Here is a 17,852-nt window from a genome sequence, read left to right as displayed (position 1 = left end):
TGCTCAGTAAAGGTTTGGAGAAATTGATGAAAAAGAGGCAAGATGAGAAAATAGAGAGAAGATGAGAAAAAAGAAGATTCCCTCTGGGTCACAGGAGCTGCCTGGGGAGAGAACTGGGCCTTCGATGATAGGTGGGGTTGCTTAGTGGGGGCCTTGGGTGGGGGGGCGCGGTGCATCCCAGGACAATGAAACAGCGAGGAGAACTCGGGGCAGGTGACCTTAGTGACTAGCCAGCACGCGGGTGCTGTGGAGCTCGCAGGAAGAAAAGGAGCTGGATTTTGGAGATTAGAATCCAGCATGGGAGGTTGGGCGTTGTCCCGCAGAGAGTGGAGAGCCATGAGAGGTCCCACCCCTTAAAAGAGGGGAACCCTGAAGCAAGTGGTGAATTAAGAAGGAAAATCCAGGTTCAGCACATTAATGGATCAGGCAAAGAGAACACTCAGAGTCTGTGGCAAGAGCCCAGGTTGGGGCAACGAGAGCTTGAACTTGGGTGGTAGTAGTGGGAATAGAAAGGAAAGGGGAAGTCTGAGAGATGTACAGGCTGCTGGGCTAGGCTCAGTGATGGTGGCAGACTCAAAATAAAGCATGGGGCTGGGCATGGTGGCTCACGCCCGTAATCCCAGCACTTTGGGAGGTCTAGGCAGGTGGATCACGAGGTCAAGAGTTCGAGACCAGCCTGGCCAATATGGTGAAACCCTGTCTCTACTAAAAATACAAAAATTACCAGGCATGGTGGCGAGTGTCTGTAATCCCAGCTACTCAAGAGGCTGAGGCAGAAGAATCGCTTGAACCCAGGAGGCAAAGGTTGCAGTGAGCGGGGATCGCACCACTGCACTCCAGCCTGGGCAACAAAGTGAGACTCCGTCTCAAAAAAATAAATAAATAAAAATAAAATTAAAGTATGGGAAGGGGAGGTTGCACCGGCTGCCAAGGCTTCACACCAGGGGAATGTCATCAGGGAAAATGGGAAGCGGAGAAGATGGAAACCCTGGGCAGGTGGAAGGTGCTGGGTGTGTCGCATCTCCACTGAGAGCAGGACCCGAGCCTGTGAGGCACCTACTCTGTGCTCCATCTGAGACGCCCAGGTGTGATGGGGAGGGGGCACAGCTGCGAGCTCCTGGAGAGGTGGCCAGGCCTGTTCCCCTGCTCCTCACCAGACAGCACAGTGCCTGCCTCACAGCAGGGTCCAGTCAGTGTGTGTGGAAGAAACAGGTTCTCAGGAGCTCACTGTCTACTTAAGGCACTATCCAGGAGGCTGCAGAAAATGACCTTGGGCTCATTCACATTTCACTTCTTTGGAGTAGACAAGAAAATGGGGAAAATAAAGCAAGTAGAGGCCAGGCACAGTGGCTCATGCCTGTAATCCCAGCACTTCGGGAGGCCAAGGTGGGAGGATCACTTGAGGTCAGGAGTTCAAGACCAGCCTGGCCCACATGGTGAAACCCTGCCTCTATTAAAAATACAAAAATTAGCTGGGCATGGTGGTGCACACCTGTAATCCCAGCTACTCAGGAGGCTAAGGCAGGAGAATCGCTTGAACCAGGAGGCGGAGGTTGCAGTGAGCCGAGATTGCCCCACTGAACTCCAGCCTGGGCGACAGAGTGAGACTCAGTCTCAAAAGAAAAGAAAGAGTGGGTGGGTGAGGAGCATTCTTCTGGCAATAACTTACATCCGTGGCTCAAAAGCTATGCTCTGAGGGGCTCTTGAGCCCAAAGGAGAGGCCCCAAGATCTGTCAGATGGATGGAAAAAAAAAGTGGGTTCCATCCCTCCATCTCCACCTTCATCCAAAGCACCTCAACTTTTATCCACTGTAGATACTCAGTAACAGTTTAAGATTCATTTGAAAAAAAAAAAAAAAAAAAAACTAATTGGTTTAAAAGAGAAAAGTAATTATAGTGACTTAAATGTAATTTGCAAAAATTAAAATTGGACTGAAAAGGGACATTGTCAATTAGAGTACTGTCTCCCATCCCCAAAAATAATAATTTGTAAATCATGTCCTTTGGGTGGATTTTTCCTGTGTGCTCATCTTCCCCAGAAACAGTCTTTCCATAGAAAAGCCAAGTGGATCCAAGTAGACAGAATGTGAGAGGCTGTAGGAAGGTCTTTTTTTTTTTTTTGAGCCCGAGTCTCACTCTGTCACCTAGTCTGTAGTGCAGTGGGGCGATCTTGGCTCACTGCAATCTGTGGGATTCGACACCTCCAAACCGGCTCAGATGGCATCGGGAGATGCTCCTCCCCAAAAGGCCCTCTCCTGCTCAGCCCCATCCCATCAGGCTCCTTTCCTGCAGACCCCAGGTCTTATTCCAGGGATCTTGTGCCTGCTGCCACCCCTGGCTCTGAGACATCCACCAAAAGGGTCTGTGGCCACTCAGAGTCCACCTCCATGGCCTGCTTCAACTGATCCCCCCTCCCAGCGTTGCCTTCCTCCAGAGCCTGGTTTCCATGGTGATAGCCCCCTCCTCTCCCTGGGGGCTCCAGCCAGTTCACAACTTACCCTTGGCACTCGGATGCTTCCTGCACCCCACCTCCCCGGGGGCCCTCACCCAGTACCTCCCGCACCTTCCTCCAAGAGGACACAGGATGAGGAGAGACTGGGACGGTTACCCACTGTGGGTGCTTCCTAATAATGGACATCTCAGAGGGCTCGGGCACTGCTTCATTTAAGGGGCTCTCATTATAACCCCCTCCACGTCCACCTGACAACCTGATAATTCTCTCTGATGGCACAATCTTCAGCAGTTACTGCAGCTGCCTTGACTCTGTCCTTCTTGCAAGAAAGATTTTGAGATAAAAGGATGAGCTTTGAAATCATCATTGAGTAAAAGGAGCCTAGAGAAGGAGTCCTTTCCACCCACCCCCTCCCTCTCCATGCTTCCCCTCACCCTCCTCCCCTGCTTCCTCTTCTTCCTCTCCCTCTGCTTTTCTCTCCCACGTCCTCACTTCACTCCTTTGCTCTCTCTCCAGTCCCTCCCTCCTCTCCCCTTCTCCTCTCTCATCTCTTCCCTCTATTTCTACCCTGTTTTGGTGCCAGAAACAGTCTAATTACAACAGAGAACTTGAAGAGACAGAGAGGAAAAAAAAAACCTACCATACATAGCTGATTCAAATGCCCTATGAAATCTAATTTGTAAAGCTCAGATCAGAATAAAAAGTGGTACTCCCACAATTCAAGGCCAATTTGATTTTTAATGAGACTCTTCAGAGACCCTGCCAAGATCTCGTCAGGTTGTGAACTCGGCCACCTTCCTGCCTGTCCCCAGCTCTCCGTTGTGAATCTGCACCCCTCCTTCTGGGGAGCCTCCACCCCAAGCTCTGCTGCCATCCAAGCTCCCCTGGGTTGATACACACCAAGTGTCCCCCTCTTGGGGTCATCTGTTGCTGAGAGCTCAGTCCTAGGTGTGGCCCAAGCCTGGGGTTTTTTGTCCTCAAGATGGGCAGCAGCCAGTGTCCAGGACCTCTGTGGCTGCCCCTGACTCTCCCGGGTCGGGGAAGAGAGGCCACAGCATCACCAGCTGGTGTGCCAGGCCCAGTTTTGCCTCAGTTAGGTCTGGGTCTGTAGAGCAGGAGGTAGGAAAAAGGGAGGGCTTGGAATGCAGATGGGCCCCTGCTCAAACCCCCACTCTACCACTCATTCGCTGCGTGACCTTGGGCAGGTTACTGTGCCTCTCTGATCCTGGTTTCTTTGTTATAAAATGGTGCTATTTTTGCCCTGAAGTATAATTAAGTGGATTACAGGAGGGCTTGTGTGAAGCACTAGTTGTACTGTGGGCCAGATGCTCAGTGAATGTCAATGTCCCATTGTCCATTCAACTGTGGACTCCCAGGAGACACGGATCACATCACACCTCTTCATCGGCAACTCCCTCCAAGGCCAGGCTTGGGGATTTGCCCATAGCACAGCTCAGTAGGGGACAGCATGGTCTTCAGAGCCAGAAAGACTTGGATTCACCGCACCGCCCACCCCAACTCCCACTAGACAGTTCCCCGGGCAATTCAGTTAACCCTGAGCCTCTGTTTCCCAAAGTCCTGTAAAACGGGATTGACAATGCCCCATACGAGTGTTGCCACGGTGATAACTAGAGTCAGGGCATGCGCCGTACTTGGTGAGCAATTCACAAACACAGTTCCCATTACTATTTTTCACCTCCCTATGCCTCATTTTCCCATCTGGAAAATGGGGATAAAAATAGTGCCTACTATTTTTAGGTTGTTATGAGGATGAAAATATTAATGAACTAATATTTCAAAGCCTCAAAACTGAGCATGGCATCTTGTAAGCATTGTGGGTGGTTTTGTTTAATAAAATACTGGCAACTGACTCTTTGATGGTTCTGGCCATCTCGTTTTGAGGAGGCATGGTGTCCATAATGATTTTTTCCCAAGTGATTGTGAGGCTAGAGTAAGGTCTGCTGCAGAAAAGAAAGGGACAGGGAGGACATGGTGGGACAGCACGTCTCCTCAGCGCACCTCCTGCCACACTGCACCACCACCTATCCCTCTGAACTTGGCCCTCAGCCCACCCCAGGAGCCACTGAAACAACAAAATGATTTCCTGAATTCTCAGGTTTAACCAAAGCCACACCACTCTCCATCGCCCCCCTTCTTAACACACAGCCACCACAGAATGCTTCTAGCTAGAGGTCTCTCTCTCTCCTGTTTCTGCCCTGGTGTGCACATGGCATTAAGTAGGAGCTCACCAATGCATAGGAAGTGGCACGTCCCAACAGTGGAGGGAGATGGCCCATAGGGAGCTGGGGTGTGGCTAGACCAGTCCACGTGTTAGGGACTGATGGGCAGAGGGGCTGGAGCTGGGAGCCAGGCCCTCACAGGAGGGAATAGAGCTGGAGCTGAGACCAGTTAGGAAGCTCTACCAGACCCTCAGCAGGAAAGCCAGGTGTTTCAGGAGGCTCAGTCTCCTGTGCCAGCCCTGCTCTGCTTCCATAGCTGGAAGGGAGCCTTCTCGACCCTGCAGCAGGCAGGTAACTGACCCTTGTGTTTGTCTCCTTCCCAGGCCAAGTCTATTCCTTCAGCCAGCAGCCCCAGGACCAGGTGGTGGTGTCGGGACAGCCAGTGACGCTACTTTGCGCCATCCCTGAATACGATGGCTTCGTTCTGTGGATCAAGGATGGCTTGGCTCTGGGTGTGGGCAGGGACCTCTCAAGTGAGTACCTCCAGACCTCCTGGGGTGGGCCTGGGGCTGTCACTTCCTTACTCACCCATCCACCTTCCTAGGGAGCACCCATCTTCACAGGCATCTGAGTATCGAATCTCCAGCTTTCACTGCAACTCCTCACTCAGAGTCAGGCTAGGCAAGCACTGCACCCAGCATCCCTAGACTCTGAGGGCCCCTCATGTGCATAATGAACCATAAGCAAACCCTCCTTCTAGCGGTGGGTCCTAAGCTAACTCGACATTGCCCTCGAGCATCTACTCCAAAGTCAAACATGATTCATGTAAATTCCAGTTTCCAGAGATCAAGTGTTCCTGTGTCTTGGCCCAAGATGTATCCCCCATTTATTAAGGCATGATTATTAAGGAAATACAAGTCACAACCTGGTTCTTCCAGGCTTCTCACCCATTAAAGGGAACCAAGTAAACTGAAAACTCACAAAGACACCTGGTTGATCTTAGAAGCCATCATGAGATGGGAAGAAAAGACAGGAAGTATTAAAAATAAATTTCCAACCATGTTCGGCTTGGGCAGGCTGGTGTTCAGCACAGCTACCCTGGGGCAGGCAGTGAGGGTTCCCATGGTTGTTGATGGCCGACACGTGAACTCACCAGCCAGTGCCGACAACAGATCATTTGTTAACTATTGTGAATAGTGATCCCATAAGACCATACAGATGCTTTTCCAATCCATCCTCTTCCCTGGAGAAAAAAAGAGAATGGCTCATCCCCCTGGTCACACACCCTTCAGCTATCATTATTCTGTCCTACAGGTAGGCAGTGGTTGTTTGCTAGGCTTGGCATACACAGTAAAATTCAGAAGGAGGGACCCCTGGGTGTCATTCCCCTGTGATTTCGGAATAGCTAAGGGTGGAGGAGGAGAGAAAAATATTATTCAGCTGAGAAGTAACTTTGCCTCTCGCATGGTGTACAGCTGCAGGAAAATAAAAATCGAAGTGCACTCAGGAACGTGATGGCTGAGAAATTAATATTTTTAAATGTGAGTTATGTCTTGCCAAAAATGTATATTGAAACATTATAGCAATGGTCAATCGCAGGCACAAGGTTTGAATGCTGCAGCCCAGCTGAGCATGGATAAAATACACAAAAATATCTCCAAAATATACTGTGCTGCCATAAAGTTTAACTGTTATGGGAACCAGCCAATTTCAGAGACTCCGAACGCCTTTACCCTAGAGAAACTCGGGGAATGATACAACCTTCCCAGACTAGAATAGTTCGTGCATTGGATGGCTCTGAGCTGGGATGAGCGCTGCCGCTAGTTAAGGAGGCTGTCTGGGGTCCCAGTCAGTGGGTTTCCAACTTCCGTCAGGGACTGGGGTCTTGTTGGGTCAGTGGCCAAAAGGAGGCTCAGGTCAGCAGGGATAGTGCATAGGGTGGTCATCTCAGCATGGATAACTGACCCTCTAGCATCCAGTGCCATGAATGGCTTTCTGGGATCCAGGACTGGTACACGCTTAGGGCTGCAGGACAATGGCCTCTGTCAAACTGGGGCCTGTGTCCTCTCCAGCTTGACTCGGTTTGCCTCTCCGTACAGAGTCAATGACCTCAAACTCCTGATAAAATACTTGCCCTGTATTTTATCACTTGTCCCAAAAATAGCATCATGGCAATCATGATAGATACTTCCATGCTCAATTAATTCTGCTCACTTGCCTGATGTGGAAACAGGCAGGACAGCCCTCAATTCAATTCAGCAAGTACTTGTAGAGCACTTAACACCGCAAAAGCTCTCCTACAGGGAAACTGAGGCCCAGGGCTGTGGGATTTCAGCCTGCTACATCTCTGTCCTCTCCCACTGTAACCATGTACGCCCCCCCACCGAATCTCCCAGAAATGATACCCTCCCTGAAGACCTAAATGTTTTTCTAGTCACCAAAGCTGGAAAAACCAGTCAAAGAAAATGATTTATGAATGCACTTCCTCATATTGATAGAACATTTTTCTTCTAAGAAACTCAAGTACTTCGCAGACATTATCTCATAAATCTACAGTGATCGGGGGGGGAGAAAAGAAGGACTTTCCCCTTTGTTTGACAGGTAAACAAAGTCACAACTGAGAAAGAAATGGACTCAACTATATAACCAATCCCAGCACATGAGACCTGCCTGTTAACCCCAAAGGGTCCAGACACTCTGTCTGCTCTCCCTTCTAAAGATGAAGACCTCTTTGGCCACCTGACCTTATGACTTACCTTTCTCTTCATTTAAATTGGCATTTATAGACTGCTTACAATATGCCAGGCACTTTACATAGATTATCCTATTTAACCTTCACCATAACCTTATGAGGTACTGGTATTGTCCCCATAAAATGGGGACTGGCACATAGTAAATAGTCTATGAGGCACAAAGAAGTTAAAGTAACTCACCCAAGACAGCAGAGCTAGGAGGTGATCCAGCTGGCATTGGAACCCAGGCAATTCGACTATAGAACCCAGACTCTAAGTAATTTTGCTTCCTTTGGGAGTAGCAAGAGAGAGTAATGATAATGTGGAAGGAGCTAGAACTTTCTCAGAATCCATGCTTCTGAGTCTGTTTTTCAAAGATGCTGCCAGTCCTTGGGATAGCATCGCAGCTCGCTGCCTAATTAGGCAAATACAAACAAACCCATCACTGATGTTTTCAGCAGCTCGTGAGAGCAAAATCCTGCTGCTGATAGCTTGCAAGACAACAAAAACAGAAGCTCCAGCCAAGATGCCTGCAGGAGATCAGGGACTAATCACAGGATAGTGGGATCCAGAGGCTGGGCTGGAGGGGCTGGGGGGTAGCCAGCCAGCTACAAGGAAGGCAGCGGCAGCAGGGAGAGGATGGGGCTAGAACCCATTTCCAGCCCCTCTCCTGGCCCTGGGGGGAGACTGCTTAACTTACCTGGGCTCCTTCCCAAAGCCCAGCAGAAGGCAGGAAGTGTGGGCAGGAGGAGAGGCAGTGCTCTCAGGGGTGCAGCTGACGGCCTTGTGAGCTTTTATGGCCAGGCCTGCACAGCTGGGAAGGACAGGGCCATTTTATTGCATGATGAGGACGGTAGCCACGAAGACATGAGTCTGAAGGGCCCGGCTGCACAGGAAGCACCCCAGAGCATGCCAGGAAGGCTGGCAGAGGGTCATCACAGCTACCTCGCCTGACCAGGAACAAGTGCTGGTGGCCTGTTGTACAGCCCACTCCCAGGGAGGCCTGCCCCACCCCCAGAAGACCCTTCACTTGTGGTGGTGAGAGGGGCCTTCAAGCTCCTCTAGTCTGATCTTTCACCCGGTGTAGAAATCACCTCTGCAACATCCCTGAGAGGCGATCATCCAACCTCTGCTTGAATACAGCCAGTGATGGGGACCTCACTGCCATCTCTGGCAGCCCAGATCCTTGTTGGATGCCTCAAACAGCTGAGAATATTCTAAAGAACCTCCCCATGTGAATTCTGCCTGTCGGTGCTGGTGCTGCCCATGGGAGCTCAGGAACACACCTAACCCACACCGAGAGACTGTTTGAAATACTTGAGGCGGGCTCTTGCAGGTCTCCCTGCCTGCCTTTGTTTCTGTCTCGCTCACTTGCTTAAGCCCTCACCTTCTCTTTAAAAGGCTGGATGTGTCGCATCTCATCCTCCTACAGCACCTGTCTGAGAACGCTCCCCGTGTGGTGAGGGTCCTTCAAAAGGAGGAGCAGCCTGGAGCTGCCAGGGGGAGTGGAAGCCGAGGGCAGCCTCTGAGGAGAGAAGGGAACCAGGACAGAGAGGAAGGACGGCAGGGATTGAAGTCCATTTGTAAATCCACACAGTGAGGGACTCGGGGGAGGGCGGACCTCAGTGTGGAGATGGATGGAAAGAGAAATAGGGAGGTTTAGGGCCCGAGACCCAAGAAAGAGAGGATCTGCTCTACGTGGCCAGCCACGACTTCAGTCAGCATTTATATTCAACCCCACACAGCAGCAGGAACGCTGATAAATGATTTATAATCTCAAACTTTTGTTTATCTATTATTCATTGCCCATGGTACAAGGGGCCCCCAATTCTTAAGTGTCCTAAGCACTTCATAAGTGCGTCACCAGGCCCTGGGGTTTCTGGCAGGACAGGAGGAATGACTAGACAGGGGCCACTGTGGCTCAAAGTGACCCAAGGTTCCTAGACACTGGAAGGGTGGGCCTAGATTTCTGCTTCCTGTCCATCCTGAAACAAAACTTTTTGCAAAGTCACTCTTGATCCTTTTCCAAACATTCCTCTTTTTCCTTCCGTCTCTCTCTGACTGTCTTCTCTCTGTAATTCTCAGCCTGGGTCTCTCTGTCTGTCTGTCTCTCTCTCCCCTCTATCTTATCCAAATGCATGTCTGCTGGGTAGACCACAGTGCTGAGCACACTGCTTTCCAGAATAATAAGTCAGCGGTGTCTGTCCACACTTAGAATTTCCATCTCTTCTCCCTCTTTCCTTTCTAACAGTGGCCCCTCCGATTTTCCTAAACTTGAAACCAACAAGACCCTTACATGTCCAGGCATGGTGGCTCATGCCTATAATCCCAGAACTTTCGGAGGTTGAGGAGGGAGAACCGCCTAAGTCCAGGAGTTCAAGACCAGTTAGGGTGACATAGTGAGAGCCCATCTCTACAAAAGATAAAAAAAATTAGCCGACGTGGTTTTGCATGCCTGTAGTCCCAGCTACTTGGGAGGCTGAGGTGGGAGGATCGCTTGAGTCTGGGAGGTAGAGGCTGCAGTGAGCTATGATCCTGCCACTACACTCCAACCTGAGTGACAGAGCCAGACCCTGTCTCAAAAACTAACAGACAAAATGCCCTTATACACACACACACACGCACAGAGAGAGAGAGAGAGAGAGAGAAAGAGAGAGAGAGAGAGTGCCAACACCTTCAACACCTTGGGAAAGCTCTTGCATTTGTGTTCCTTGCACTGAGATCAGAGCCCTGAGCAATCACCTGCTCTGCTAGCCTTGTAGAACGGTCCCTGCTCGGGTCCCCCACTCTGTGCCTCTTTGTCATGGGTGTCCCCTCCACCTCGCCCCAGCTCCCTGACCTGCCTGTTGTCTCCACAGGTTACCCACAGTACTTGGTGGTAGGGAACCACCTGTCGGGGGAGCACCACCTGAAGATCCTGCGGGCAGAGCTGCAAGATGATGCGGTGTACGAGTGCCAGGCCATCCAGGCCGCCATCCGCTCCCGCCCCGCACGCCTCACGGTCCTGGGTAAGAACCATCTGCACGCGGGGCAGGGATACTACATGAAGCACCAAGGGCTCAGCTCCAAGAGGGTAATTTTTGGTCAGACATGGGGAGACTCCCCTCTGGGGATCATCCCACAGGGCTCCAGACACTGCTGCTTCCACAATATCCATGCCCACCTTCCCACCCAAGTGGGACAAGCAAAGGCTCTTTCCCTAGGAAACCAGGCAGCCAATGCCAGCAGACTCAGTCCAACCCCAGTGTGTTTGATGGTGCCTTAGGCAGCTAATGAGGGCTCCTACGTGCTTATTTATTCCATCAGAAAGCACGCTCTGCACACGTTATCTAGGCCAGGCTCCATGCCAGGAAGAATGTGGCACAGGCTGTGGGTCCCTTCTTTCTGAACTGACCCCCACTCTGGTGCTAACAAAGCCCTATCTTTCCACCTTCTCTGTAGAATCAGCCCGATTCTCCCCAAGATTCTAGTATCCATGTGGACACCAGTGACACCTGTGACTTCTCCACCCCTCACTGCTCCCTGGGAATCCTGGCTGACAGGTCCTTCCTAGGAAAATTCATTTCAGGTCCCTATTCCAAATCATACTTTTCCCCTTGGTCTTTCTTCATCTTATGTTCCCAGGAGCCCAGTGTTCCTGGATCATCCTGCCTGAAGGCAGGGGAATGGGCTCGGTGACCTCTCAAACCGCCTAGTTCTGATTTAGAGTTCAGTCCCAGGAGTCTCCCTCCTCTGGCCAAATGTTACCGAGGATCAAGGCTGCTGAGAACCAGGCCTTGCACATAAGTCATGAGAGCTCACATTTGCCGAGCAGTTCACCGTAGCTCTCCAGGCTCTTTCATTTCCGCTGTTCCTGACGCTACTCAGTGGGACAGGAACTGTTACCCCAGATGAGAAACTAAGGCCCACAGATGCAAAGAGCTTGGCCTATGGGCTCCTGGCCAGGGCTCCAGGGCTCTCTGCCCCACCTCGCTGCCCCCTTACACGTGAGTCTGTGCCAGGCACGCGTGCAGCAGGGAAGTGGGAAAGCCCGAGCCCACCCCTTAGCGGCTGTTGTGAAGGTTCGACACCAGGGTCAGCAGCTGGGGTGCTGCCTCCTCTCCTGGCAGCTAAAGCACACGGCTGCTCAGAGATGAAATATTTAAAAGCATGTCAGGTTCTCTTCGGATCTACACGGCCAAAGACACCAGGGCAGATTATTCCAAGCAGTGCAGCAGACAGGCCCCGGAGGACCACTTACCACGCTCGGAGCTTGACTTCTTGAGATGCGGGGGAGGGACTTGGGGCCAGCCTCAGAAACCTCCTGCAACCTTTGAGTCTCCCCAGGCCCGCGATGAAAGGAATGAGAAAATACACCTGTTCCGGCGAGGGTAAATAAGTTGGGATTCCATGGCCGGGAAGTGGGCCTTCCGGGGAGTAATCGGGGTATTGAAGGCAGCAGCGCCGTTCTCATTTCTCCCGAGATGGTGACTAAAATGAGAATGAGTCTGCCTTGTGGTGTGGGGGTTGTGGGAGGAGACGAGGAGGAATTAGGGCCTCATATTGTTTCTGATTCTGAGGATTGTAAAATGCCAGAACAGACTTGCTAAGTTGTAGGTTCCTCATCTTCAGAGACAGCTCAGCCCCTCCATCCTCAGAAGAATCTGCCTCTACCGACCCACACACCTTCTAGAGGGGCCAGAGGATGCTAGAACCACACGAACCTGAGCATTGTCCACTCCTCTGACTTCACAGGGACCAAAAGTAGATGGAGCCACATCTCATCCTTAAGGCTGTATTGACTTCCCCAGTCCCGACATGATCATCACACTTCCTTTCCTCTCGACTGTGTTAGGTAACAAAGTCCAATGTATTAAAAGTCCAGATTATTTCAAATGTTTTACAGATGAGAGAACGAAACTCAGAGAGGCAAAGGCACTCACAGGAGGTGACACAGCTTAATTAACCTTCAAAATCCACTCCAGATTTTTCAGCTCCAAGCTCTTAGCCTAGTCTCCTGTTCCCAGATGCCAGCAGCATCTCATCTGTCCGGCTGGTGAGGGGCCGGGCTTCTCAGAGCAGGGCCTCAGGATCCAGTCTGAACAGACCTGATTTTGTCTTAGGTCATGTCTAAAAGGCATTCGCTCCCCCTTCCTCTCCGGTGGCATGGCCTGACACCGCCCTCTGGGCACAGAGCTGGGTTTGTGTTGGGGAGATGTTTTATTCAAGTCTGGAGATCAGCGGAAGGAGGGCAGAGGAAGTTTCCATGATGACCCAGCAGGGTCCCCTCCATGAAATTCCTGAGAGCCAAAAAGGGAGCCTGAGCCCGGATCTTGTCCATCAGCCTTTCAGGCAGCTCCACAAGAACCATTCATCCTGAGCAAACTAAAACCCCAGGCAAGACAGTGCTTCCCAGCACTCTGCCTGCAGTCCTCACCGACTCCCTGGGACACTCCCAGGTCCCCAACCCAGCGGTCTTGTAGGGCTCCGCCTGGCTGAGTGTTCCGGGGTATAGCGCCCCACCTACTGCTCTGCAAGGAGGCCCCCAGTGCAGCAGCCAACCCAGCCAGCTGGAAAGGGACCCCTGGTCTGGGGAAGGGGATGGACAGAGTGGCTGTTCCCGCAGATGGGGGAGAGGTGTTTCTGCCCCTTGGCCCAGCCGCCTTCCCTACCAAGACCCCATCTGCTTTGCTGTGACATCTCAGCCCAGGAAAATGTCCCAGCCAGTTCCCCAAGGGGGGCTGCCTTCCCTGTGTTCCAGGAATGAGAGAGCTTCCTAATTTAGTCTGTATTTGCCTGAGATAGATTTTTAATTAAATAAAGTAAGAGCCTGATTAGAACCTGCGGAAGATGCGAGAGAAGAATCAGATGGTATTCCGGCAAAATTGCAAAGCAAACACTTTGGCTAGAACAGAGGGAGGCCCCCGGGGGTCTTCCATCAAAGTACCAAGTGAGGAGGGCAAATACGAGAGATTATACAGCCAACAGATGTGCATTGTTAAAATATGCATCTGCCGGCAGCGTGCTCAGATGAAGCCAGAGGGCCAGCTCGCAGAGCCGCTGGGCCCTAGGGACGGCATGGGGACTCGGCCTGGCAGCCAAGCCTAGAGTCACAGACACGTTAATTAGCGTTGTGTTTCCAGCTCTCAGATGCAATCAGGCAAAGAGCAACCTCGGAGCAGAGCATTTGTACGTCGGGAGGCAGAGGGAGCGAGCTAGGAAATGAGGAGGGAAAGACGGAGGAAGGCATTGAGTTTGCAAAGCTGAGAGAGGCAAAGACTGGGGATTTTAGGTCAGGTCATTCAGTGGTCAGACTGGTGCCCTCTGTGGCCCAGCCAGCTGCCAAGGACTATGCCTTGACTCAGCCCAGGTCAAGACAGGCATCTTTTCACCTACAGAACATCTGGAGAATCACGGTGTCACGGAAACAGCATTAGACTTAGAGGCAATGGTCTTGGTCTTACCAGTATCCAGCTGTGTGACAGTGACCCTGCTTCTCAACTTGGGTCTCAGTTTCCTCATCTGTAGAATGAGAGGTGGTGATAAATAAGATGATCACTGAGAACTGTCTCGCTCCCAAAAGGCCATGACTTCTACTGTAAGCAGTCCAACATGCTGTATCAACTATTTTAGGAAATTGGGCCATCCCTCCCTGGAACCAAGATTGGCGCGGTGACTGAGGCATAGAAGGAAACTGATTAGGATGGTTTAAACAGCATCCCACTTCAAGGCTGGGAGATAGGACCTCTCCAAGTCCTGTTCAGCCCTGGGGTCCTGGCCGTGGCTGTGGACCTCAATGCTGGTCCTCCCTGCAAAGGACCTCCCTCCAACCGCCCCTCTGTAGCCAGCTTCCACATAGGCCTAGCCCTCTCCAAAGACTCAGCTTGGTTCGCCAACAGAGGACCCCCGTGCACATGTGCAGAGAGAGCTGTCATGGGGTAGGAAGAGCCCTGGCCAGGAAGTAGAATATGCTCTTGCTGCTCACTAACTGTGTGACCTTGGGCAAAGTCCCTAAGGCTGGAACTGGGCCTCTTTGGCTCAAGCCTCTATAACCAGCATGAAGGAAGGAAGGGAGGAAGGAAGGAAGGAAGGAAGGAAGGAAGGAAGGAAGGAAGTTAGTTTCTGGTTCTTCATCTATAAAATAGAGGGTTAAAAATACCAATGTGAGAGAATTGTTATAAACATTAAACACTCTGTCTCTCTCTCTCAATCTCTATCAGTGAAGTGTCATACACTTTTTTTTGTTTATTTTTTGTTTTTTGAGATGTACCCTGGCTCTGTCACCCAGGCTGGAGTGCAGTGGCACGATCTCAGCTCACCGCAACCTCCGTCTTCTGGGTCCTCCTGCTCCAGCCTCCCGAGTAGCTGGGATCACAGCCACGTGCCATCACGCCTGGCTAGTTTTTGTATTTTTAGCCATATTGCCCAGGCTGGTGTCGAACACCTGACCTCAAGTGATCCACCCGTCTTGGCCTCCCAAAGTGCTGGGATTACAGACGTGAGCCACCGCGCCTGTACTTTAAAGTTGTGTACACGCACATATACATACAGACTGCTCCTTTTTCCACCTACAGGAATCCCAGGGTTGAAAAATATTGAAACTGTCCCAGGGTCAGAGTTGTAAGGGTGGCATTACACTTGATCTCTTCAACTTCCTGGAAACTTGGGAAGCAAGGTGTTGGGACATCCAGGGCAGGGGGGAAATGGTACCAAGAATTTGATCAACAAATGTTTACTGAGCACCTGTTTTATGCCAAGCACTAGTCTAGACACGTGGGATTCATCAGGAAACGAAAGAGAAAACCATCCTTGCCCTGGTGGAGCTTGCATTCTGGCAGAGAGCAGGCGGTCGATAAGTGATACACAGATTAAACCGTAAATTGCATTGCTGTGCAGGATGTGAGGTGGTAATAAATGCTACGGAAAGGAAAAAGTAGAGCAGGATGGGGGGATCAGAAGTGGGAGGAGGGGGTGTTGGCATCAGATTAATTATTAAGAGGGGCATTTTTCCCAGTCTCCCTCCCCATTTCCCTCTTCTTCCTGGCCCATTCTAATATTAACTCTGCTGTCTTGTGGCTCCCATTAGAAATAAAGCTTCCTAAATCAACATGAATTATTTAAGAGGGAGACTAAGTCAATTCAAATAAAGAGGGCATCTTTTTAAATGATGTCAAGCCCAAATACTGAGAGAGGAAAACAGATAAGGTCCAATCTGTGACGTGTCCTTAACTAGTCTGTTTTTCAAAACCACAAGCTCCCTTTGCCACAGCTCTACCAGCGGAGCTGCAGGGCCTCCTCAGCCCACCGCACTGGCGGCCTCCCCCAGTCTCCCATCCATGAATCTTCTGGGCAGATGGGTCCAGAGAACAGTGGTGAATAACTCAGAGTCTGCCAGCAAGGGAAGGCAGAGCTGGAACAGGCCTCGAGGGTGCTGGCTTCTAAACCGTTCTTCCAGAAACTGGTTGCAAGAAACCCATCCATAGTCACCTTGACATAAAAAGGCAAATCAGTAGGTGACAGTCTGAGGGGTTCTTCAGGGGCGAGAAAGTGTCCCCACAGAACAAAACCCAAGCTCCCTGCCAGGCCACACAAGGGCCCCCGAGGCCAGCCCCCAGCTGTGTCCCCAGCCTCAGACCCACCACCAACCTGCTCCCGCACTAACAAGCAGCTGTCCTCTCCTTCCACTCACCAAGCCTCTGGGCCCTCGTTCACACTGTGTTTCTTCCTGGAGTGCCCTTCCTACCTTTCTTCCCTTGGCTAACTTGTGTTCAGCTGTCAAGATTTACCTTAGATGACTGCTCCTCCAGGAAGCGTTCTCTGGAGCCCACATGGCCTGACTGTCCCCCTTGTGGTCCTTTTCACTTCCTTAGGCATCTTTTTTTTTTGAGACAGGGTCTTGCTCTGTCATCCAGACTGAAGTGCAGTGGCACTATTATGGCTCACTGCAGCCTCGACCTCCCTGGCTCAAGCGATCCTCCCACCTCAGCCTCCCGAGTAGCTGAGACCACAGGCATGCACCACCTCACCCAGCTGATTTTTGTTTTGTTTTTGTAGAGACAGGGTTTTGCCATGTTGCTCAGGCTGGTCTTGAGCTCTTGGGCTCAAGGGATCCACCCACCTCGGCCTCCTAAAGTGCTGAGATTACAGGCGTGAGCCATCGCGCCCAGCCTCCTTATGCACCTTGATCACAGGTCTCAACACGCTATGCTGAGAGTAACTGTTTTCATGTCTGTTTCCTTCACCGGGTCTCCTGGGAGCATCTTTCATCCTTCATGCCTAGCGCAGCCTAGAATCTCATACTGGGTGTTCAGTAAATGTTCCTCATGGCAATTGAAACAAGGCTTAGGGGAAATTTAGGGGGAGTATACACTGAATCTCACCACAGAGAACAGAGCCTGGCAGATAGTAAGCCCCAAACACGGATGACAATTGTGTTGTGTTGTGTTATGTTGTTTTGTGTTGGAGAGGCAATGTGGCTTTGTGGCTAAGCGCCCGGCCTCTGGAAGCCAGATTGCCTGCACTTGAAACCTAGCTGTATCATTTTGCCAGTGGTGTGACCTTGAGCAAGTTATTTAACCACTCTGTGCCTATTTCTTTCTGTGTAAAATGAAGGAAATAATCATAACTGCCTTCATGGGGTTGAAGAGAGGATTTAATGAAATAATATATGTAAAGCACGTCTCAGAATAGCGCCTGTTATGCAGCAAGGCATAGGAGCATTGGCTGCTAGTATTATAACTGTTTTCATCATTGCTATTATTGCACAATGTTATGAGACACCAACAAGCAACCCCTGCATCCCGGGGGATCAGACTTTTCGTCCTAGAGAAGCTTTTCCATGCATCAAGCAAGGCAGGAAGACGCGATTCCTGCAGGCCCCTCCCGGCAGGCAGCACACCTGGGAAGAAAGGCAGAATTGATTTCCTTATCTGCTTATTAAGCGTGTTTTGCCTGGGCCCTGGCCTGGTCTTAGGTGCCGTATCTCATTTGTGCTGTGTGGCTGTTTCCTGCAACATTCATTACCCTGCAATCACCCCCAAATAGGGGTAGCAAACGAGCCAGAGACGGAAGACAGGAGCAGAAAACATCCTTATCTCCTGAGGTTCCACATGGGAGCTGTGTCGGAGCTATTGCACATCTCGCTCCCCCTACACACACCCCACCCCTGCCACCAGCTCGTTCCCAGCTCCCTTCTTGGTAGCCCAGACCACCCCCATGTCCCCTGGGCCAGAAGCAGATTCATTCCCCTCCTCCTTCTCCCTTTGGCCACTGACACCACCTTAGCCTCCCATCTAACTCGGAGCTCACCTGCTGGGCAGGTGATAAAGTGAGCAGAGCTGGGGGCCGTGAAGGGTATCTGAGGCTGACATACAGTCTCTCACCTCTAAGTTATATTATAGCTCCCTGAGGTCCACCCTGTGGGTTCAATGCCATAATGCCACGCTGAGTAGTTGCTGTTGGGGGCCAGATGAGATAGAAGGTCTCCCTGGAGGTCTTGCAGCCATTGAG

General features: G+C 51.2%; 1 protein-coding gene across 6 annotated transcripts in view; it reads left to right on the top strand.

The window, feature by feature from the left end:
* Window positions 1-17,852, top strand: part of KIRREL3 (kirre like nephrin family adhesion molecule 3) — a 574,748-nt gene that overhangs the window by 465,520 nt on the left and 91,376 nt on the right. For all 6 annotated transcript variants that reach the window (XM_055273675.2, XM_055273678.2, XM_055273676.2 and 3 more), the window contains 2 exons: window positions 5,016-5,165; window positions 10,223-10,372. In XM_055273675.2, coding sequence (XP_055129650.1) covers window positions 5,016-5,165; window positions 10,223-10,372 — 300 coding nt within the window. The remainder of the gene's footprint in view (window positions 1-5,015; window positions 5,166-10,222; window positions 10,373-17,852) is intronic.

Source organism: Symphalangus syndactylus, chromosome 3, assembly GCF_028878055.3.
Source record: "Symphalangus syndactylus isolate Jambi chromosome 3, NHGRI_mSymSyn1-v2.1_pri, whole genome shotgun sequence".
NCBI lineage: Eukaryota > Metazoa > Chordata > Mammalia > Primates > Hylobatidae > Symphalangus > Symphalangus syndactylus.
The sequence above is the reverse complement of the archived record's forward strand: the minus strand, read 5'-3'. Positions and strand labels throughout refer to the sequence as shown.